This window comes from Eumetopias jubatus, unplaced genomic scaffold (genome assembly GCF_037043125.1).
Source record: "Eumetopias jubatus isolate StellerSeaLion01/CBP00866 unplaced genomic scaffold, mEumJub1_p1.0 scaffold_12, whole genome shotgun sequence".
In the NCBI taxonomy this organism is placed as follows: domain Eukaryota; kingdom Metazoa; phylum Chordata; class Mammalia; order Carnivora; family Otariidae; genus Eumetopias; species Eumetopias jubatus.
Window position 1 is genome coordinate 58,659,700 of NW_028274818.1, and position 23,499 is coordinate 58,683,198.

Genomic DNA, 23,499 nt, shown 5'->3' on the forward strand with positions numbered 1-23,499 from the left:
CCCGGTAGAGATCCCGGAGCCCTGCTGCTGCCTGGAGTAGGAGGACGTGGCTGAGGAGGGCAGCCTGTCCAAGCTAAGCCCTCTATTTGCTTTGATCGCATGTAAAACTTTAACGACACCCTCTCCTTGTCTGAGACCACCTTTCTTCCTCCTACTGAGCCAAGGTTTCAGAGCTAAATATTGCTTTGAACTCACCCTTTTGTAGTTTGAGGATAGGTTCGGATGCTCCCAGCAGAGTCCTGAGCAATCCGCTTCGCCCTCTCCGTGAGACCATGGGCTCACTCTGCCCTGCCTGGGCTGAAGCCCGCTCCGTCCACTCGCCATGGTGCCATGAGAGATGACAAGGCTGGAGGCCTCGCCTACCTCTGCCGGTGTCCACTCTCAAATGTTGTTGAATTTCCCACACCTGCTTTCTTATCCCTTAAGTCGTTTGTAATGACTTCATCCTGTTCCATCAAGACAATAGGGCACGATATTCTTATTTTTCTGTAAGCTACGTAAGTGGTGTCCATCGATGTAAATATTGCTTGATTGGCCCATCTGTGTGTATACTTTTATCACGTTTTAGCTGATTTCCTGAGGTGATACGGTCAAAGGAGATGACCACTTTGACAACTTTTATGGCTCTTGATGCAATTTCATGCCAATGAGCTTAGTTTGGCTGGTTAGTAAGTAAGATGGAAACCGGCCTGGAAGAAGAGAACCTGAAAGAGGAGAACTTTGAAACTCATGCTTTAATATTTTAATTTTATTAAAGGGATCTGGAAGCATCAACGCTTTTGAGAATGGTGGGAATGTTAAAAGTACGACTGAAGATAATTTTGACTTGGAGTCAGATGCATGAAAAGAAGATGATGAAATTAGAGTAGGTCCATTAGGAGATGATTAGAATAACTCTGGGATGATGTCAGGGTGGATGCCTTGACACTGTGAATGGATTTAACAATCACTTTCATTCCTATTTCATAACTAAAATCAGTTGGCATGTTACTGAATTCAGACCCAATCTAGACCTGAGTGGTGCAGACTGTTCTGACCTGATGTGGTTAGTCTTTGGAAGTGAGAATACAATTCAGTCACACGGGTCGGCCTTTCAGGGGACCCTTCCTGCTGACTCGGCACCCGGGACTGGAGGGCTGTGTGCTGAGCCTTATTTGCTGCCCATGAGGTTAGGCTCTAAGTGACTTTTAGGCCACCATGGCTGTCATAACTGGCAGGTTTGCTTCACCACCGCAAGCCATGCCCTGATCCAAATGGAAACTTGAATCTGATTGAAGATGTGTGTCTTTTTCCAGACTCCAGTCCAATATCCTATAATAGCTTCAGCTCCTTTTTACTAACAACATTTCTACGTGGTTTCCCTCAATGATTCTTTTTCTGAGGTCTATCTCATGCCTTCCTCTGAATTTTGCAGCCCCTGAATCATCAGAAATGAATCTTTGGAGCTGCCTCAGTCCTTTCTTTTTTCTTTCAAAAGTTTTCACTTGATTTAAGTTTTGAGAGTGCCTGAAGTCCCAAGGTGATAGAAATCTAAGGCTGAGCGTGTGAAAAGGACCACTTTCTACTAGAATACCATTTCCACGAGGGGATCTTACTGTCCTTCCGTTTTATACAGACTTGGTCTTGCTCTGGATGTTATTGGCTGCATTAGAAGAGGACAAAAGTGTATCGTTTTCATGATCAGAAGTGTGATTGTTTATGAAGACACGCTCATGATAGTATGTTACAAAAAGGAAAGATGCACAGTAACATGTGGTGAGAGCTTAATTTTGTAACAAGCGAGAATTAAAACATATATATGCAGATTGAAAAACTAAAAAATCCATAAAATCTTAATACTAGCTATTTCTCGGTAGTGGAATTATAAATATTTTTTTACTTAATTATTTTTCTTTTCCTCCACAATCTTCTAAAATAAAGATGTATTGCTTTTATAATAAAAAAAATAGGGATAATTAGCATCTTTAAATCACACTTTAAGAACTCTGTGCTTGGTAGAAGAAAAGACACAGAATCAGAGGCAATGCAAAGCAGGCCCTTTTGCTTTTTCAGCCCAGCTACTTCTGAAGGTCATCAGTAAGGCTGTTACCATCACTCCTGAGGGCTCAGGTGCAGCCATGATGGGGAAGTGCCTGGCACCATCCAGCACTCATGGGTTCCTTAGACAGTCCAATAGTAATGACTAGTGTCGGAGCTCCTACTATTTTTTTGAGTACCAACCATGTATAGTCATTCTAGAGTCTTGTGTTTGAATGCTGGTTAAAGTGCAATCCAGTCCACTCATTCTTTTAAAAAGAAGCAGTTGAGAAGTGTGATAACTGATATTACAGGTTTACCTAAATTCAAGTAATTTTCTCAAATTTTTATGTAAAACGACACCATGAAGGGCCAGAGTCATTACTTACAGGAGTAACCAGGGAGGACGCTTGCTCATTTTGGCCCCTTCCTTCTGCATCCTGTTTGCCTCCTAGCATCTCCCTGGCAATGCCAGGACCAGCATGTTAACAGCTCCCACAGAGAAGACCACAACTTTCCAGGATTAGAAGGAGTAAGAAGTCTTTATGCTCTGGTTTTTGAGGTAGATGGTTTTTACCCTCGTGGCTCCCTTTTCACTGAGAGCATAAAACATACACATTGTCTCCTCCTCTGTGGAGTCTCAAAGAACCATAGTTTCCTGCCCCATTTGACCACAGTGGAGCCTCTCCAGAATTCCCACAGTTCCCCTGGGATTTGAGGGTAGAGCCAGAATAAAAGTCTTCTCAGCAACCATAGCCACTCTGGTCAGGACATCACTGGGCTAAGTGGGAACCTGGGTTGCCCCAAGCAAGATTGGGAAGTCAGAAAAGTGTGTCTTCTGCCCCTAGACTTTTCTATACTTTGCTCTTCTTTTTCAACCCCTCTGGGAAGGATTTCAAGAACCAACTCAACCCAAGGTGTGATGACAAAGGAAACTTAAAATATTACTTCTCTCAGGATATGCATTTTGATTGGGAAAGAAGACTGAAGCCAGTGGAAGAGTTGCTAATTATGACATTTCAGGCCTCTGGTATCGGATGAGGGAGGTGTTGGGCCCCAATCGATATTGAAAGTAATCTATTCCAGCCCTGACATCAGTGCAATCATTCATTACTTAACAACTATTTATTGAGCACCTATATTGCATGGGGCACTGTGCATAATGAAGAATAATACAGACATCAACTATACCCTCATGGAGCCCCAGGTTAGCTCTGGATCAGCCATTTATTATTACATGAAATCATGAGACTGATATTCAGTGGTGGCTTATGAAAACGAATTCCACTTTATTTGAGTAGCACTTGCATTTTGCTCAGTGCTCTTGATATCTTCAGAAGCCACCTGGTCATACATCATAAAGTAGCATTCTGCTCACATTATTTTTACCTGGTCCATAGAGCACAAAGTTGATTAGAACTTGTTGAGGGGTCAAACAAAATTTAATGTTTTAATAAACAATGGAATAGTAGTTTGGTATGTCTGGGCTTGCCCTCTTGGACACATGTGTTGTTGGTTTTTTTGTTTTTTTTCCAGCATAATTTCCTTTGGTAACAGCACCCCATTTGACACCCATTGTTCCCATTCAGAATCCTTGCAGACTGCACAGGATTGGCTTACCTAGCCCTTAGCTCCGGAGGTCACACAACCCAGGCCTGGCCAGTCTGACCTTCACAGCTCCTCGGTCATAAAGACTGGTTCAGGTATGAACCAGTGATCCACACAGCATTTATAGAAAACCTTTGCAGGATTTTTTTGCCAGTGTTATTGGAAAAGAATAAGCTCTTTCCATGGGTTTGCAGGCTGTGAAGAGCCTGCTTGGGAATATGGCCAACACAGAGGAAAGCAGAGACCAAGAACAAAGAGAGGTTTCTGATATTGCTTGAGTATTGTTTAGGTCTATCCACAGATTTTTAATTTATATTATTCCGTATATAGGGAGGGAGGGAGGGAGAGAGAGATATTCATAGATACAGTTTTCTGGTTTTCATCAGCCAGTTTCTTTCATTAGCAACTGAAGGTCCTCATTCATTCAACTGTGTTAAAACTGTTACACTCCCAGGAGTATCTAATCAAAAGAAGATGGTGAACAGGTTGCCTGTCTACTAATTTATCCCTTTATTTTTTGAGTGTCTAGTTGACTGGCAAACTGAGGTTTGTCTGGGGGGAGCTCAGGGAGGAGAATGGAGTTCTGAGGCCCCTGGGCTTCCTGTGGTCATCTGGCTACCTGTTTCCACATGCAGCTGAAATAGTATAACAGCCCCCTATTAAATATTGGCATCTCCCTTCATAGCTTCCAGGGTTTTTTTCCTCTTGCTCCCTTTTTGGAGAAAGGAAAGACACAGTATGAAATTCAAGCCGGAAGACAGAGCTAAAGGAGGAATGACTCTGATTCTTGAGCCTTATAGCTGTGAAGAAATCAGTGTTTTCCTTCAAGCCTATTAGAGAAGCCTGAATGAAACCATCTGCGGCTGTAAACTGTCGTGCCTCCAGACGAAAAAATAGTTTCACCTTCACATCTACATCCCATGCTTTCTGGTCCATTCCTTTTTCAAGTAAAGGAAAGTGGCAGATACCCCTTTTTTGTCACACACGCTCACAATCATTAACACATTCACTAGACCCTGGCCTGGTTGTGTGTATAAACAACCCAAAGACATATGTAAATAAAATCATGTATTGTTTCAGGGGGTACACATCTCTGTGGATAGATGGATGGATGGATAGATGAAGGACAGATACAGATGGATGGATGGGTGGGTGGGTGGAGGGATGGATAGAGATGGATTATATTGACCTCAAAATAACTGAAACACACTTATCTCCAAAATTCTGCTAAAACATAAAACTTAAAATATCAGACTTGACTAATTTACAAGTTTTTAGAAGATGCATGTATTTAAAATTTGAAAAAATATATATCCCACGTATGAACACTATCCCGGAGTTCTAGGAAAACTGTAATGGGATGAGAACGCTGAGGTACCAGCAGTGACATAAGGCCTTTTTGTCCGGGAGACGACTTTCTGACGTCGGGGTAGGAAGTGGTCTAACAGACCTCCAGAGAAACAGCTGCTCCACCTGCCACAGCTGCACAATGAGACACTGAAATACGCAACTCTGGATAAGAACCAACCCTAAAGATTAAACATTTATTTGGATTAACATCTTTGCATCAAGAGGGGAGAGGAGCTTAATCAAGGAATGGGTAGTCAGGCCCCTGTTCCTTGCAAAGCCCCTTGCATTTTCCACACACAACATTAAAGCCAGAGCTCCCCAGTGAGAACAGACTGAAGACCCAACCCACTCCTCCTGAGTCCGGAAAGGGAGTCTGGGCTTTGATTCAAGAGCAGCTTCCCAGGGAAGCTAGGAAGGATGTTTTCGTTATGTACCTTTCAAAACAGACACTCAAGCACCTCCCGGGAAACAACGACTCCGAGCTCAAGGATCTCCTTCTGAAAGTGCAAATTTCATCCTCGCAGGCTACATCAGAGGCCAGGCATTGTTTAGGTATCCTTGCTCTGCTTTCAGGATGAGGAAGGGCCATGACACCTGGCATCTGCTTCTCCAGGAGATCTGCTCCCTGCCTCCACTGGACTGAGCCTGTCACCTCCCAGTGTACCAGCCACTTGAAAACTCCTGGACAGGAAAGGTTCCTATTGCTGGAACAGATACATATTTTTTAATGTTGCAATAAGTATCTCTTCCAGGCCAAGGCTTTAGAAATTAGTTGGCCCGCTCCAATTTGGACAAAGCTGAGAGGCTGTCTCAAGGGTCTTGATACAATTTAAGGTCTTCTGTAACTTACGGGATTTATATTTTCAGCAACACGATTTTCTTTTGTTTCCTGCACCTGAAATTAGTTTTTACTTCCATCTGAGAATCATAAAAGCTTCAGAACATTAAAAAGGCTATCGCTTTACACAAAACAAAATATGAGAAGCTAAATTAGAATCCAGTTCCGAGGTCAGCCACAGGGACAGGTGGTTGTGGATAGGATCCAGGCCCCACAGGTTGACCAGTATCCCGGGGAGCTGTCGCCGCAGTAAATTGTTTTAAATAAGTTTTTTTTTCTTCTTTTTTAAACCAAGTCCATCAAGTGACACAAACTCAAGCTGATTAAAGCCTGCTGCCCTTGGACTGATCTTTGCGAGGGAACATTCGGCGTGGAGACGGGAAACAACGCAATCTGTATCTTCGGGCTGCCTCCAGACCCTCCACGAATTCTGCTTCGGCGATGGCTTCATTTTTCTCTTTCTCTTGTTGCTTCTCCTTCAAAAGAGATGTCTGCAGCAGCCTCATCACTAGGCACAGTGAGCTCTTCTTCACATTTTAGTGTCCTGGACAGGGGTGTTATCCTGTGAACACAGGAGGAAAGGATGAGTTAGGAAGAGAATGGGGGAAATCCTGACACTCAACAGACCTCCTTGGTGATACCAGATCCAGCAAGAATTGTAACACTAGCAGTAGTAATGGTAATAATAATGCTGTGTGCTTGACGGAGGTTTCTACGAGCATCAAGTCATGTATTCCTCACAAAAGCAAGACGAGTTAGGTACTTCTGTTAGCGCTGTTCTGCGGACGGGGCAATTAAGGCACAGAAAGGTCAAGTGACTTCCCCTAGGTCACACAGCTAGGAAGTAACAGAGTCAGGATTTAAAACCAGGGACCAGAGCTTGAGCCCTCAACTATTAGGTGACATTGCCTATTCCTTGATGCCTGGCTTCCCATGCCCTTCCTGCCCTAGCTTCTTACTTACTAACTCATTCCCACTCAATTTCATCTTCCTGTTATACTGCTCAAGAAACATTGGTGACATAACGGTGGAAAAAGAACACAAAGAATCAAAAATAGAAGGTGGATACTTTAGCATAAGGACAGGAAAATAGCTATTTGTTCAACATTCAACCCAAAGTATGACTTTTAGCTCCTTCTGGGCTGGGGCTGCACCAGGCCTTACCACCTTGGGTTCTCTGGCTGGGAAACAGAGACATTTACGAATGCGTCCACAGCATCAGGTGGCATGTGCTCTGGGCCACCGGAACGTGCTGTACTGAGTGTGAGGAGGTACTTGAGTCACTGAGGGTGTTCCTCACCGGAGCAGTCGGGGAAGGCCTATGGAAGACAGAGACTTCCAGGCCGCAGTGAGGGCAATCTCAGTCGGGAGTGCGGGCGTTTCTGGTGGAGGGGACAGCCCGACGGGTGGGACGATGCGTTGCACCTTATGGAATGGTGGGTCATGGAGGCTGGCTGGAGGCATGGGCCCCATGATGGGGGAGAGCGAAAGGCTGGGAGAAAGTTCAGCATGGAGAGGAGGGTGAACTCGATTCTCCAATGAGTGGTATCAAAGGGTTTGGGGTAGGAGAGTAGACGCTGAGACGCCATTTTCAGCAAGATGAATTTGGTGCTAACGTACAGGGTGGGTCTGGAGACCAGGAATTCCTTGAGGAGCGAGTCGTGATTGTAGAGATAAGGAAGGGGTCACAGCAGTGGAGACGGGGCAGGAGGGAAAGCGAAAGGCCCTCCCTGGCAAACCCCCTAAGACCTGGGGGCTGATTAGGCAGGGAGGTGGAAGAAACGTGAGCACCTCTTTAGCAGAAATGGGTGAGTATAACAAAGGAATGTGGGGTTTCAGTTGAATACAAGTGAAGAAACACAGCAAGTAGGACGAGTTTGGTTTTGAGTATGATTGACTGGCAGGTGTCCAAGCGCAGAGGTCGGTTGGTGTGTGGTTGGGACCTGGGCCAGCCTGGTGCTAAGCAATCAGGAGGGGCTCAGTGGCTGATGGTGAGGGCCAACCTTAGGGATCATTCACAAAATATGACGGCTGGCGCGTGGTAGTGGGGGCCAGAGGAGACTGCCAGGGTGAAATGTGGCGGTTCTTCTTGAGGAGACAGGGAGGGAGGAAGGGAGGGGAGTTGGCGGGGCGGCCCACCAGACAGAGACTACGGTGGCAGGTGGCCTCAGGGGCAGGGCTGACACCTCACCGAGGTGAGAATGCCTACTCTTTGGTGGCAGGGAAGCAGGGAAGTGCTTGTGAGCTTCACATCAGAGAGAAGCGTGAGATCACAAGGAGAAACAAAGGAGGGAGACAGCACTGGGTATGTGGGGGAGGGACAGACTCGGGGGATTTTTCTTTAGGACTGGAGAGAACTGAGCAAGGTCTATAGGCAGAAGGGGGTGAGCTAGTGCGGAGCTAGAAACTTGGAAGAGCACCTGGATGGATGGGAAATTCTTAGTGTGATCCCTCACTTAAAATGCAGACACACTCCACAAATGTCCTGTAAAAATGTCCAGAAAATGGCAGTTGGGGGAAGCCAGATCACAGCCGATGTGGGTTTGTCTTGTCAAGAAGGGACCTGTCCTCGGACTCGTACTTTGAGAGGACTAGGCTGCCCTTCCTTTCAGTCACATAGGAGGTGAGGTCATTTGCAGGGCCCGTGGGGATGAGGGAGGAGTGACTGAGGAAGGTAGGTGAAAACAGGCTGATAGAATGCAGTGAGCGAGTTTCCAGGCCGCGGGGGAAGATGGATGTGGCTCAGCCCCATTGGTGAGAGGTCATAAGGGGTCCGGGCTGCTTGGCAAAGAATGTGGAGTGAGAGTGGCTGAGCTTTGTGGATTGATCCAGAAAGACAGAGCAGGTCAGTGGGGAGGGCAGTTGGGTCCAGAAAAGCTAAGGGAGGGGGCTGAAGAGGGAAAGCGGGGGAGTGTGGCCCCAAGAGAAGTGAGAAGAGAAGGCCAAGAACTGAGGCTCAAGAGAAGGTGGTATCTCATCAGCTGAGGGAGAAAGAAATTTCAAATCAAATATTGAGAAATCAAGGAGAATGCCTTGGACGAACAATGGAACCAGGCGGTTAGGAAGTCAGGGGTTACTGTCAGTCCTACAAGGTCTTTTTTTTTTTTTTTAAAGATTTTATTTATTTGAGAGAGAGAATGAGAGATACAGAGCACGAGAAGGAAGAGGGTCAGAGGGAGAAGCAGACTCCCCGCCGAGCAGGGAGCCCGATGCAGGACTCGATCCTCAGACTCCAGGATCATGACCTGAGCCGAAGGCAGTCGCTTAACCAACTGAGCCACCCAGGCGCCCGGTCCTACAACGTCTTGAATGTGATGTCAAACATCTTGAATGCCGTGGCTTGGGGAAGTTTATCTTTGGCATACCTGAGTGCCCTACACAGTACTGGAAACATAGTGAGTGCTGGAGAAACACTTGTTTGGTTTATTTACAGTATGGGAGCTGGATCCTCGTCAGTGCCCTCTCTCCAGAGATAAACAGAATCCCAAGTGTTGGGATGTGATATATCCAGCCTGTTCCATGACTGAAATTCCCAGAATGGCTCATTCCTTAAGCACAAAACGTTGAAATACTCGTGAGGGGCTATGCACTAGGAGTTAACCCTCTCTAGCGCTTTCACACGGCTGATAACCTGGGGCCTCGTCCGGAGCCTTGCCCGGCTCTCTCGAAGAAGGGACGGCCCCATCCTCTGTGCTTCACGGAGCATAGCAATTTCCTGGGAAGAATTACATTTCTTCTACTGCCTTGTCATTATTTGTGTTTTTTTGTTCATCTGTTTATTTGTCCTTAGTTACTATTTGTTTATGCCTCTGTCCTTTTCATCTTGGAACCCCCAGTAAGTCCCATAGTACCATGGGTAACTGCTGTTTGGTAAATGTCGAGCGGGACTCCCAATTAGTTTCTCTGATCAATGTATTTCTACCAAAGAACCAGATGGGGATTAGATCAGGGGGCTGCAAAGCCGTCTGCTGCCTCTGCCGGACCCACGAAAGGCCTGGGACAGGCATGGGGTGTGCAGGGAAGCCGAGACCCAAGCAGCCCCCTTCACCATCACTGCACCGGTGAATCCTTTTGCACCACTGCCTGAGGCATCTTGCTTCTAACCTTGACTGAGCCTGACAAGGACAAGAGAGGACGGGAGGCAACGCCCCTCCCAGATTGAATAAATGATGCCCATGCGCAGAGAGGTGCTGTGTGGTGTCCCTGATTCTGAAGCCTTCAGCTGGTGTCCATCGTGTCAACATTGAGCTCTGTGACCTTGGACAACTCGTGTTCCCCTTTGGAGCCTCAGGTCCTTCCTCTCTAAAACCAGGGGTTTGGGCTAAGGGTGTCAGGATTTTGTGTCTCTGTGATGGAGAAGGAGACGGAAAGCGTGGAGAGGTGGTGGGTGGACATCCTCAGTGCCTCCCTGGGCTTCCTGTTTGAAAGAAGAGCACTTGTGAGGGTGTGGGCATCTTGCTCCCTGGCCAGGGCTCTGCCAGGCTGGGAATATAGAGGTGGCTCAAGAGGTTTTGGGGTATCCTGTTCCAAAGCTCCTCTAGTTTCTGCAGGAGACCTTCCTGAAGCTTTGCAACCAAGGTGACTCCTTAACGCCTCAGGACCAGTGCTGTGGGAAGTTCTCCTGGCGAGACGGGCACCTCCCAGCCTGAAGCTAAGGTGGAGCCGCCCCTGGCAGGTGACCACGTGGACTCGGTGGCTTCATCCTCAAAAAGAAGGGAGGATCTGGGGCAAGTGTTTGCCTTCTGGACATCTGGTGAAGAGCTCCAGGGCTCCTACCTCCGTTTGCTGCCTCTGGGTTGGACATCTGGTGAAGAGCTCCAGGCTGATGGGATCAGATCGCTCATTTTGAATGGATGGTGCTGAAGAAATGTGAAGCATCTTTGCTTAACAGCCCTCCCAGAGGAGTCTCACCCATACCTCAGGTGTCTTTGGGACTCCTACTACTTTCTTCTCCCCAGTCTAGTTTGAGTGGGAATAATGTGAGGGCCCTCTCCGAACACATCAACCCTTCTTATAACTCTAGTTGTATCATTAGAGATTATTTCCTTTGGGTCAAGCAATTTTCTCTCTTCTTTTAAAAATTCACTCATTCACTCAACAAATATATTTTTTAAGAACTACAGTGTTCCAGGCTCAGTGGTAGGGGCTGGGGATGCAGTGAAGGAAAAAGAGTAGAGGGAGATGATAATAAAATAAATAAGAGCATGTGAAATAGTGATATGCACCATGATGGCAGAGTAGAATAGTGCAAGAGAGTGACCGGGGTGGTCCAGACAGGCCAAAGGGGCATCTGAAGGGTGGGTGAGAAGGAGCCGTGTGAGGGTCAGGGGAGGTGTCCCGGGGGCGGGGGGTGGGGGAACAGCAGAACAGCGCTCTGAGCAGGGAGTGATCTTGGTATATTTGACGAACAAAATAACCATCCGCATGGCTAAAGCACAGTGAGGGGAAAGGTCAGGGACAACTGGGCAACAGCCTTGTGAAGGGTTTGGATTTGATTTTGAGTGCACTGGGAAGCCGTGGGACGTGGGGTGGGGAGGCACAGGGGGTGGCATACCCCCCAAAGATACGTCCGATCCTAACCCCCAGTACCTGCGAATGTGACCTTATTTGGAACTGGCATCTTTGCAGATGTAATTAAAGACCTCAAGATGAGACGATTCTGGATTTAGGGTGGGTCCCACCTCCAGGGACTGGTGTCCTCATGAGAGAAAGGAGAGCAGTTTTGAGACACACAGAGCCAGGGAAAGACCATGCGAAGACAGAGGCTGGGTCTACAACTCAGGGAGTGCCAAGGACTGCCGACCACCAGCAGGACCTGGAAGAGGCCAGGAAGGATTCCAGGGGTCGGTAGCAGCCGTCAGAAGTCAGGGGACGGGCATGGGACAGATTTTCCCTCAGAGCCTCTAGAGGGAACCCACCCTGCCAACACCTTGATTTTGGAGTTCTGACCTCCAGAATTGTGAGAAAATACACTTCTGTGGTTTTAAGCCACCAAGTCTGCGGTAATTTGTTATGGCAGCCCTAGGAAGCTAACATAGGAGGTGAGTGACTTTAGCAGTGAGTAGACGATCAAAACACAGACAGACAGACACACACACACACACACACACACACACACACCAACACCTCTTTGGTTGCTGTACAGAAATGAACTATATAGGCAGAAAATGAGGAAGCAGGAAGCCTGGTAAGAGGGTGATGTAGTAGGAAGCTGATGGCCGCCCGAGGGAAGGAATGAGTGAGTGAATGTACTGAATGAATGTTCTAACGGAGGCGGAAGCAAAGCACTGGGGGGTGACTGTTGATGAGATTGTCAGGTTTGGGGGTGGAGGGTAGGACACTGAGCTGCTCTCGTGGAGCTGCAGAGTCTCAGCAAGGCATTCTGCTCCTGAACACAAGTAGGTGAGTTCAAGAGGGCTTCCTGGGAATGGTGGGGGTGGGGGTGGGGGGGCTGCTGAAGGGCCAGGAAGTGGGGGTGGGCAGGGACTGAGGTACCCCTTCCTCTGTGCACTTGGTGTCCAACACAAATCTTCCTCCTCAAATGGCCCCACTCGAATGCCATCTTCACCCTGAAGCTTTTCTAACTTCCTCCTACACGCCACACACACACACGCACACACGCACGCACGCTGTTTCTCCCTCGCTTGTGCTTTGGGCTTCCCCCGGAGAACCCCCTGCCCACGGCCACACTCCACCTTCCTCAGTGTGCCCTAAGGAGCTGCTGGTCTCCCATGCTAGCCTGAGTTGATGGAAAGGTGCACCCCCTTTCATCTCTGAGCCCCCCAGCAGTGAGCCGAGCCCAGAGCCCTGCCTCCTGGGCCTTCTGTAGCTGTGTGCGGGCCTCAGTCACTGAGCCGTGCCTGGTCTCCATACATACCCAGAGCACCCCAGAACTCCCGAGGGGGCAGGAAGGCGGACAGAGCCCGGGGCACACTTCCCTTTCTTGTGTCTCTGTCCCCTCACCATCCGCAACAGGGCCTTTGTTTCTGCATATTTGCGCTGATTTGTGAGGAAGTATAAGCAGACATGCTCTGGCCCTGGCCTCCCCAGGTGAACGTGCAGGCCACTTACCTCAGTCTTGGGGGCCTCATGGTGGGGGTTGCAGCCGGGCTCCAGAATGGCCCCTTCCTCACCTTTGCCCTGCTCCGGGGTGCGGGGGCCCTCCACCCCTTCAGGGGGGCTTGGTGAGGCCTCCCCCACTGCTCCGTCCACCGGCCCCTTGGGGTCTCGGTTCCTTTGTCTGGCCTCCTCCTCTTCATTTCCTGCTCTCTCCACCTTCACCTCCTCAGACTCTGCTGTCTCTTTTCCGGCTGCTTTTTCTTCTCTGGGGCTCCTACCTCCGTTTGCTGCCTCTGGGTTGGAGGCTTGGGCTGGTTGGACAGCCTCCCCCGGGGCTGGATGTGGGCTGGCCTCCTCTTCAGAGCCCCCCACAGCCTTGTGGGGATGCTGGGCTTCATCCACGGCCCTGCCCTTCTCCTCCTGCTTCTCCGTCCTGCTGGACGTCCTCCTCAGAGGAGGCTTCTCTTGAGACCCCAGCTGCCTCCCCACTTCCTCCCCCACCGGCCCCTCGCCGGGGGGAGGGGAAGCCAGGGCCTTGCTCTTGGATGGGAACACCTCATCCCCATTCTCTTCCTTGGCACCATTCTCCTGGGATGACTCGGGGGCCCTGAAATCTCCCAGGTCCCCACAGTCCGACTGAGACCTTCGGAATCGTCTGGAGGGAGGGCGCCTTTTTATCGAGCCCTTCGTCCGCACCTGGAAGAACGAGTTAAGAGAAATTATCCACAACCTGTGAAAAAGGCCAAGAAGGGGACTGCATGTCTTTCGATGTCAGTCTAAAGCACTGCTTCGTCAGCCAGCCTTTAAGGGTCATTTGATTTTCCAGCAGAATGGACCCCTGTGTGCTATGTGAAGTCACAGGGTAGCCAGTAGGTTTTTGCCTCGTGAAGACGCAAATGCTTTCCATCCACTAAAAATGATAGCCTACCTATACTTTTATTATCCTGTAAAACATTAATCCGTTTGGTGTCTAATTTAGCAATTTAATTCTAACATTTGTTTTGTCGGTTGCCTATAAATAACCGGCTCTTTGAATGTTCTCTGAATGAACTTTACCATATTATAGGTTTCTTCACAAATCCGACAAGCTGACTAAAATCTCTCTCTATTTTATGTAAGAGTCATGTTTTAACATTTAGGACATTTTACTTTGACAAAAGTGAACCCAACAGACAAGAGGGTTAGGGGCCTGCAGATGGCCTGGCCTTGCTCAGGGACCTCATGGGGACAGAGCCGGACAGCAGGTGACCAGCTCCGTCCCCTTCCCCAGCCTGGCCCTCCCTGCCCTCCTCAGAGCTGGCTAATCCCCAGGAAAGCTGCACAGACAGGCACCTTCACTTTCCTGGGCTCAGGTCCACCATGAGCAGAAGCCATGCCTTAGGAGCCTCCAGCAGAGCCGCTCAAAATCATCTCCTATCTGGGAAGTGTGTGAATCTCAGGATCACTCGGGCCTCATCTAGGCCCACTGGACTTTGCCAGAAGTGCAGTGGAAATGTTTATTTGGATGTCGTACTTTACTCAAGTGGTGTGTCCTTTAAAATTTTAAATGTAGATGAAATCTTATTTCATAAACCTTACATCTTATTTTTGTAAGTCTCATTTTCCCATTGGCTTATGTTTTGGTATTTGTCAATCCTAGTTCCTTTCAGAAATTTGAAGTCAATACTTGGTTTATAAGGGCCTCCCAGGCTCTTTCCTGAGACCATGGTGTGGCCAGCCCTGCAGGCTATCAAGGACTGGCCCTGACCTCACAGTCAGCAGGGTTCAGGAATACACCCTGCTGCCCTAAAGCACTCCCCTCTACCCCGGACCCCATTACAAACAGGCCCCTCCTCCCTCCCAGCCCCCCTCCCTAGTGAGCATCCTGTGAAGAAAGGAGGCTCTACCCTGGCTTCCTCTCGGGGGTCTCTCCATTACCCGGAGCTGGAGGATCTCCGCTCTATCCCCAGCCAGCAGATTCAAGACTTAGCATCAGTTTGTTTCCCTGGATTCTACCTGTTTCTACACATTTGACCTTCTCCCCCATGGATTTTCTGGAATGGCCCAGAGGACCCCACTCTTTCCATCCATTACTTTAAAGTTCTATCCATTTGCCATTCCCTGGCATTGGATCCCTTTATGTTGGCCCTTGCCGGGCACCGGCCCAGATTTGCCGGGCACCTGCTTGGACAGTACTGGACCGTATCTCTGATTCTTACTGTGTGTAGTAGGGCCGAGGATCTGACGAAAGAAAGCACACTCAGGGCATCTACAGAAAGGGACCTTACATACATCTTTTTGCAAAGGGAACAGTTTGGCTAGTCTTTAAATGGGGCAAGCTGCGGTAAGAATGATCTGAACCCATACTGGGGCACTTAAAAGTATTTACATCAAGCCAGAGCAGTGTGGTTTGGAGTCCTAACGACCCTGCCCACCCTCTGTGTGAATCACTGATCAGGCCTTCAGATTTTGTTTTCAGTTTTTGACACAACTATCTATGCGGCTTGGATCCGTCCTGAATTCTCAGCCCTCTCTCCACGAAGGACAGAGCGCTCCATCCCCCAGGGGTGCCTTCAGGGTGAGGGCACAGCTCTGGGAGAGGGGATGAGAGAGGCAGGCTAGGGAGAGGGGCCATCTCAGGCACAGAGAAGTTTCCTTTCTGTTGAGAACCAACTCTGACGGCAGCTGACGTGTGTCCTCCCTTCCCCAGGACAACATCACGGCAGAGATGACTCAGGACTGCCCAGTGCCTGCATTTCCACCAACACGCCGCAGGGCTTTGGACCCAGACATTACCTTATTGTAACAGGGCAGATGGCTCCCTTCAGGAGGCTGGTCAAAGCTAACTGGCACCTCCTCTGGCTCCTGAGACCGCACGCCAGGGCTGCTGGGGGTGGAAGGTGGGCTCTGGAATGGTGACACCGCAGCCTTAAGTCCAGGACTCTTGGGTGAGGCCCCAGGTAGCAGGGCTGCTGGATCGAAAGCTAAATTGGCCTGCCAAGAAAAGGGGAGGCATTTCAAGTTGGGGTGCGGGACCCTGAGAGTTTCTGCTTGAGCTTGTTGGGTATGTGGCCTGGAACTGGTTGGGGCCAGGTAACCAGGTAACGTGAGGCTTTCTGTGTCACTTCCTAACCAAGTATCCATTGTCGTATCATGTCCTGGTCTTGGAGGCACTGTCTCTTGCCACCACCCGCTCATACCCCACCCCCACCCCCTGCCCTCCAGAGGTGGACAAGAATGAGTCATTGGTAAGAATTAAAAATATAGGGGTGCCTGGGTGGCTCAGTAGTTAAGCTACTGCCTTCGGCTCGGGTCGTGATCCCAGGGTCCTGGGATCAAGCCCCGCATCGGGCTCCCGGCTCAGCAGGGAGTATGCTTCTCCCTCTCCCACTCCCCCTGCTCGTGTTCCCTCTCGCACTGTCTCTCTCTGTCAAATAAATAAATAAAATCTTAAAAAAAAAGAATTAAAAATATAAAAGCTACGTAGCAATGCTGTGAGCCCGAGCCATGTTAAAAAAGCAGCATGTGATGAGTACCAAGGGGCAGGCTTGGTGACAGGGCTTCAGGGCTGGGCGTTAAAGGAGGTCTCCCTCCCCGCCCAAGTTCAAGCTGGAAAGTTCCCTCTGTAAGACTGCTTGCAAATAAAAATACATCTTGCTAGCCAGCAGGAAACTTGAGCTTTGAATTATGGACTACTCCAGGGAGGAAAAATCATACTTCATAACTCATCTAATAGAATATTTGGCTGAAAAGTCTAGCGGATGATGCATTTCTTAGTTCTTGTCTCCCTCTCCTCCTCTTCCCAAAAAGTAAGGTTCCTGTGGGATCTGGCCAAATTGTCATCCTGTTGCTGACATTCTTAATGAGATTGAATGATTAGCAATCACAACCTTATTCTCAGTTGCTGTGCTTCCCAGAGAGGCTCCTTAATGATGGGGAAGGGAAGGGGAAGGAGACCAAGACTGTGGGGCACAGAGCACGTGGGAACGAATTTCTGGTGCTCGGATGAGGGCTGAGATGGACTGCAGGGAGGCAAAGGTGAGGGTCCTGGGCTGCACCCCTGGGCTGGCTATGAGAGGGGATGTGCACATCTGGATCCCTTCTGAGAGAGCTTCCTTACGTACATGAGATCCCTGCAGCCTCCCAGCGTGACAGGCAGCCCCATTCCTTCCCTGCAGCTGGAGGGCAATCAGGGCTTTTCAGTAGGAATTCAACTTCTGGGGAGTCCCCTCCCACACTGCACAGGGTAGGGCTCATGGCCAGAAACCAGAGATGCTTTTCTTAACCCCAGATCAGGCTGGGGGCCAAATCCGTGGGCTCTCCCAGAGGTGGAACTGCAAAAGCTGTGGCTGCTTGTCTGGACACACCCCTAATAACGGCTTTGTAGCAAAGCTGATGAGCTGGTTTTCTTAGCTGGACCCAGATGGGAGGATATGGTGCACAAGAGCCTTGCTGTTCTCCCGGGTGGCTGCACAGAGACCGCGGTGAAAGCCGGGGCAGCCTCCACAGGCCCCACCCAGACCTATGCCAACCCTCCTCTGTGCTTTAGCTCACGCTGGTCCCATATGAGGAGCACCTTCCTCCTTCCTTTCCAGCCACGCATCCTGGAGGACCGATTCAGGGTCTAGGCCTTTCATAAAGCCTGCATTAACTACTCCTGTCCACTCTACTCTACCCTTGCTCTAAAATTCCTGAGCAGTGGTTCTGACCTGGGGTGGGGGTGGGGGTGGGAGGCAGTCGTGTCCCTGGGAGACATTTGGTAATGCCTAGAGATGTTTCCCATTGTCACAGCTTGTTGGAGAGTGCTGCCGGCATCTAGTGGGTAGGGACCAAGGATGCTGCTAAGCATCTTGCAATGCACAAGGCAGTGCCCTTCCACAAAATTATCCTGCCCCAATATTGTCCAGGTTGAGAAACCCCGATTTAGAGCAGTAGGAGTCAGGTGGTTACACACAATTTAGATCTCGGTATTTACTCTCTGAGAGTTTATGTCTTTTATTGTATCACGTGTGAAAATCTTGTCTCCTCCCAAAGACCGTGAGCTCAAGTTCAGTGCCACAAGGTTCATTTACACTCCCAGGAAAGCCAGCCAATTGCGGGCACAGTGGTGAGGGCTCTGGGCTCACAAAGTGATAGGTAGAGAGGCAGGCTTTCCAAACAACAGATTTGGCCATATCAGTGCAATGCCTAGCCGATGAATTTCAGCCCTGTGTACGACTGAAATGGTTTGTAGGGGCTTTCAGGCTTAGGGCGAGAGGACTTGGCTAGTCCTGGAGCATTTCTTGCACTCTAATGTCTTTTTCCAGACTCTTGGGACACCCATTATCCACCAACCACCATTAGCTGTTGACCACATGAGCTCGTGCTGGATGGAATCTTTATATTAGCCCTTTGCCCCTGGATAGAGCTCCTCATCTTTCACAGCTGCTTATCAGAGATCAACTCTTCAGGTGACAGCAGGTGCTACCCCCAGGAGCCCCGAACACACGCAAATGTTGGATAAGAGATGAGGTGGGGTCAGAGTACCATTTTGCACTTACCTGAAGCTTCTCAATCAGAGGCGAGCTCTTCACCTTGATTTTAGGAGGATGGCTTGCATTGGGTGATGATTTCTATAGAGCAAATGGACCAAAACAACCAAATGAGCGAGGTGAAGGGAGGTGGCCTTCTGGCTGGAGTTCACAAGGCACAGGTGGAAGAAGAGGGGCAGAAGCTGGTGTCACTACTTTCCCACTTAGCTTCAGCTTCCCACTTACCTCGTTTGGGCCTGGGCCAGCGTAGGCTCCCCTCCACCCCTCCCACATCCCGCAGTTGGCCAGACCACTTGAATCTATGAATCAGGGCAGGCAGAACAGACGTCTGAAATACAGGAGGCCTCCTGTTCCAGGAAGGATGACTTCATGGTCATTACAAGAGAACAGACCATGTCTGAGGGCATGAGATTGTCATCTCACGACCCTCAACAAAGTGAGCCAACAACAGGAGGGAATTCCAAAGAGAAAGGGCGAAATGACCATGTGTTCTGGTTGCACAAATAAAATAAGAAACCACAGACCAAAGCTAAAACCTCACAGAGATACAACTGAAAACCTTCCCTTGAACAAATGATATTTTGGAAAATCCCGCCAATGTGTTATTTATAGATTATCATTCTCCCAACATTGACTATTCATTTTCATTAAGCAGGCATTTACTCTCTACTACATTCCGGGCATTGTGTTGGTTATGTGAAGATGAATATGATTTAGTCTCTGGCCTCTAAGAAGTGGTCAATGGCTAATACATACATAGAAAACCATACCTACGTTCTGCTAGTTGGAGATATTTTTGTGATGAATGTATGTCAGGAATCTTGTCTGTAGTTAATTTTATCTAAAAAAAAAATGGATTCCTTGGGGGCACCTGGGTGGCCCAGTCGTTAAGCGTCTGCCTTCGGCTCAGGTCGTGATCCCAGAGTCCTGCAATCAAGCCCCGCATGGGGCTCCCTGCTCGGCAGGAAGCCTGCTTCTCCCTCTCCCACTCCCCCTGCTTGTGTTCCCTCTCTCGCTGTGTCTCTCTCTGTCAAATAAATAAATAAAATCTTTAAAAAAAATAAAAAATAAAAAAATGGACTCCTTGTTTTGTGTACAATCCCTGTAACTTGAGTCTGGGTCCACAGATATATTGATCTCCACACGCAGGAGTGATAAGAGCAATGATGATGGTGATGGAGGTGGCTTCCATGGGGTTTAGGAGAGGCCAAGGCAGAAAACGGACTTGTCTACAGTTTGGAGACCCTACATATGTTTCCTGCCCCTGTGTCCTAGTGTACCTGAATCATAAAAAGAAGAGTAACACCCATCTCTTGGAGATATTCTGAGATATTTATTGAGCGAGATGATTGTACGTTAGTGATGGAAGGAGGAAGATCTACTCAGTCAAACTCCTTGTGGCCTTTTTAAGGCCCAACACTGAGGGAGAGGTGCTGGAGTGGTACAGTTTTCAGCTGGGACTTGGGCTTTGACGGGAGCCAGATGGGTGCCGTGGCCTCAGCCTCCTAACCAAGACCCAGGCAGGTGGGTTAGAATAAATGATTCTAGGGGCGCCTGGGTGGCTCAGTCGGTTAAGTGTCTTGCCTTCGGCTCAGGTTATGATCCCAGGGTCGTGAGACTGAGCCCTGGGCTCTCTGCTCAGCGGGGATTCTGCTTCTCCCTCTGCCCTTTCTCCCCTGGTCATGCTCTCTCTCTCAAATAAATAATAAAATCTTTTTTTAAAAAAATGATTCTAAGGACTCCTCCAGCGTGAAGGCACCTCCAGCCGCATGAGTTTACACTGTCAGACGTATTCCGAGAGCAGTCTTGCAAGGAGCCACGTGTCCCTGAGGAGTACGGCTTCCAGCCCCAAATCAGTTGTTTTTAATTTCTGTGCTTTACGGTGAAATTTCACAGGACCCATTGTTTCTGAAGACACTGCTTTGGGAACGGCGGCAAAGATTCTGCTGACAAAGCTCACTTTATGTAATACCAGAAACTCTTCTCTTCCCCAAGCGACCACCACCTCCCGAAGAGAGGGGACATTCGATAACGCAGCCGCTTCGCTATAGGACAGCGCTGGGAACCCAGCTCAGGCTTCACGAAGTCCGTGCTGATTAGAATCGAGCCGCAGAGCGGGAAGGCTCCGCCGTAGCGGCTGGTGCAGTTCCTGGGCTTGGCAGCAGGGGGCAGCATTTCCTTTGCCATTTAACACGGGAATCCAGGCCAGAGGCTGGGTCTAGCACCGTCCTGGGGGACGGGGACGGGGCCAGGGAGGGGGGTGGGGGCTGCCTCAGGCTCTGGATGTATGTATATACGTCTACGCATGACGTTCCTGTAATGCCTAGAAATTACGAAGCTGATCTTTCAGATGGGAGTGCTTTTCAGCCCTTTGGCAGACAGTTACACTAACTACTCTTGTGGTTGGGTCCTCCAGAGAGGAGTCACCCCACGGTCTCAGGCCTGAGCAGGCCTGGGAGGGGCAGGGATGAACAAGGGGTGCAAAGACCCTTCCCTGCACTGAGGAGTCGCCTGCCAGGGGCCGTGCCCTCAAGGCCCCCCCTCCGAGGCTTCGGGAATTAGGGCTCCTGCAGGCAGAAGCCTCTCTCCAGCCCAGCCAGACAAAGCTGGTGGTTCTTTTCATTTCTATGTGATTTCCAAGGTGACAAGAGCTCATCGATCCTGGAAGCAATGTCCTTCCTATGTACATGCAGCCTGCCACTCCAGGCAGAACTTTTTCTTCTAAAATCCACCCTCCTATTCATCTTGCCCTTGGCTCTTAGAGCCCGTTTCACTGCTGGGTGGTGCCTCATGGGATGAACCTGTGGATTGATTTCTCCCGGAGCCACTGAACTAAACTGACTCACTCTGCTTTTACTCCAGGGAATAAAACATCCCCGTCCAGCCCCCATCATCTGTCTGGTTAGTGTTCGTGTCCCCATTTCACAAATAAGGAAGCAGGCTCAGTGCAAGACGGGGGCTTCTCCAGGGCTGAGCCCGGGTCATCAGGGGGCAGCCTCACAGTAGGCTCCCAAGGGCCACGGCCTCAGCCTGCAGCCTGGCACTGACACCAAGCCCAAGGGCTGAAAGTCACAAGGAGAAGTTGACCCTCCATAAAGAGAAGTTGTTGGAATGTATTTGGTCATAGCACTGGCTATTAACTCCATGAAGCCACAGAATCATAATGTTAGTGCTCAAAGAAATTCCAACAAAAACCTCAGTTTTTAAAAACTGTGTTTCTTGGGATTCCCATTCCAGGAGAAGACCCTTGTTCAGGGCCTGGGGGAGCAACCTCAGAGCAGTGGGGCTCTAGCAGCCCCCACCCCACTTGACCAGCAGCAACGAATTTCCGCTTTCTGTGATGGGCTTCAGCCTGGAAGCCTTGGGTAGGAAAGGTTTGAAACTGTCGCTCTACTCCACACGTTCACTACCATAGATGCTCAAGGTCACTACCATAGGTGCACAAGTTCACACAGGTATCTAGTGTTTATCGCCAGGTTGCTGGTCCCCAAAAAGAAAGGAGGAGAGAAGTAGCTGACATGGGATTTGGGAACTGGGCTGTCTTTGGCTTCCTTGCTCTCTCTTGGGGTTGGTCTTCCAGGCTGGACGAGAGAACAAGGAAGTTCATTTCTGGGGGACCGTGACGTGACCACGATGAAGGTTCATGGGCGGCTAGGAGGGAGCGCAGAGAAGTCACTCTTACAGCTACCATGAGATAAATAAGGGTAGGTACCTACCCAGTCTGGGAATATGTTGCTGGCTAGGATCTGTGATACCAGAGCCTTTCTTTTGTTGGTAACATTGGCTATTTATATGTGAGGGCAACGAGGCCTCTGTGTGCTCTGATTTTCTTCCAGTGATCAAAAACAATAGCTAGTCTTTACAAGGATAGCACCAAACCATGGTACTCTCTCCCAGGAGGCAATTCTGCCTTATGTAAGTGTGGCCTATCTTTCCAGGTGCCTTCTGCCCAAGGAAGATCACAGAAGTCGGACCTGGAGTGAAACATAACCTTGGTGACTCTGGAACCTGGCGTGGTAATACTCTATGACCCGTTTGTTCTCTTTGTTGCAATTCTCCGGCTTGGAGAACAGTGCTCCAGTCCTAAACAAATCCTAAAGAAGGCTCCATGAGAAAGAGTGGAGAGGAACCCGGGGGTCCAAAGTAAAGGATTCCAGAAGCATTAAGAAGAGGAGCTTCATCCCTGAATCTGAAAGGGAGAAATTCCCTGTGCAGGTTCCAAGGCCTAAATGTGTGCGTTTTGTGCCCTCTCCTCTAGAAGGAGAAAGCAGATCCATAACCAGCACCCCCTGAGCTCTGACATAGCACTTACCTCCTCACCATTCTGGCCCAGCTCTACCTTGGGGGGGAACAGAGGGAGGGAGCAGGGCGGTTTCCTTCTTGTCGGTTTACAGGCTGGTGTCTAGAGGGAGGGGGACAGACAGACACACAGAGAGAAAAAGAGAGAGAGAGCTCATCAGGCAACAGGGAGGAAGAGGAGTAAGTGGAAGCTGGTTTTAGGAATGTTCAGGGATGTCCAGAGAGAAAAGATGGAGGGAGGGGTGACGTGTCTTTAAGATGGACCCATTAGCCCTATGCATTAATTCTATTCTGCTGTCCACCCCTTCTGACTTCCAGGCTCCTGGCTCCTCGCCTGGTTCTTTTCTGCTGGAACATCCTCTCTGACTTGAGACTCACTGGCCTGAAACAACATCTCAAAATGACACCTGCTTCCAGTTTCCAAGCGTTGCTGGCACCTTAGGTCAACACTCTCTTCTTCACCCTTTACGATACTGCGTACTCTAGAAATTAAAGACCGATTTTTCAGATGGGAAAACCAAAGCACAAAATACTGCACCTAAAAAAGCCTGATGGCTGCACCCCTGTTCGCCCCAAGGGGACCATCGCCCACCTTGGGGTGCAGTCTCCTTCCTGTCACTCCTCCTGAGCTCTGCATACTGTGTGACTTGGGAAAATCTAGCCCAAATCTCTCCAGCATTGCAACAACCCTTTTTACACTGTCCTCTCCAGCCGGATTCCCCTGGAGTCCGGTGGTCACTGGATCCCTGTCCTTCCTGATCCCTGGCCTCCTAACAGAATGCACTTCCCTGGACGTTTTCTCTTCCTCTTCAATTCTCA

The 23,499-nt window shown here is 49.4% G+C and overlaps 1 protein-coding gene across 6 annotated transcripts in view; it reads right to left on the reverse strand.

Annotated features, from left to right (window-relative positions):
- Positions 1-4,679: 4,679 nt before the first annotated feature.
- RCSD1 (RCSD domain containing 1) overlaps positions 4,680-23,499 on the reverse strand; it is a 65,267-nt gene continuing 46,447 nt past the window's right edge. For 3 of the 6 annotated variants that reach the window (XM_088017133.1, XM_088017134.1, XM_028111670.2), the window contains exons 3-8: positions 22,694-22,783; positions 18,391-18,462; positions 15,647-15,844; positions 12,884-13,567; positions 10,589-10,671; positions 6,281-10,229 (exon numbers count right to left, since the gene is read on the reverse strand). In XM_088017133.1, coding sequence (XP_087873259.1) covers positions 10,115-10,229; positions 10,589-10,671; positions 12,884-13,567; positions 15,647-15,844; positions 18,391-18,462; positions 22,694-22,783 — 1,242 coding nt within the window. In that variant the 3' untranslated portion in view covers positions 6,281-10,114. Of the gene's footprint in view, positions 10,230-10,588; positions 10,672-12,883; positions 13,568-15,646; positions 15,845-18,390; positions 18,463-22,693; positions 22,784-23,499 lie in introns of all 6 variants that reach the window. The other 3 variants (XM_028111669.2, XM_028111672.2, XM_088017131.1) reach the window with 3 other exon arrangements.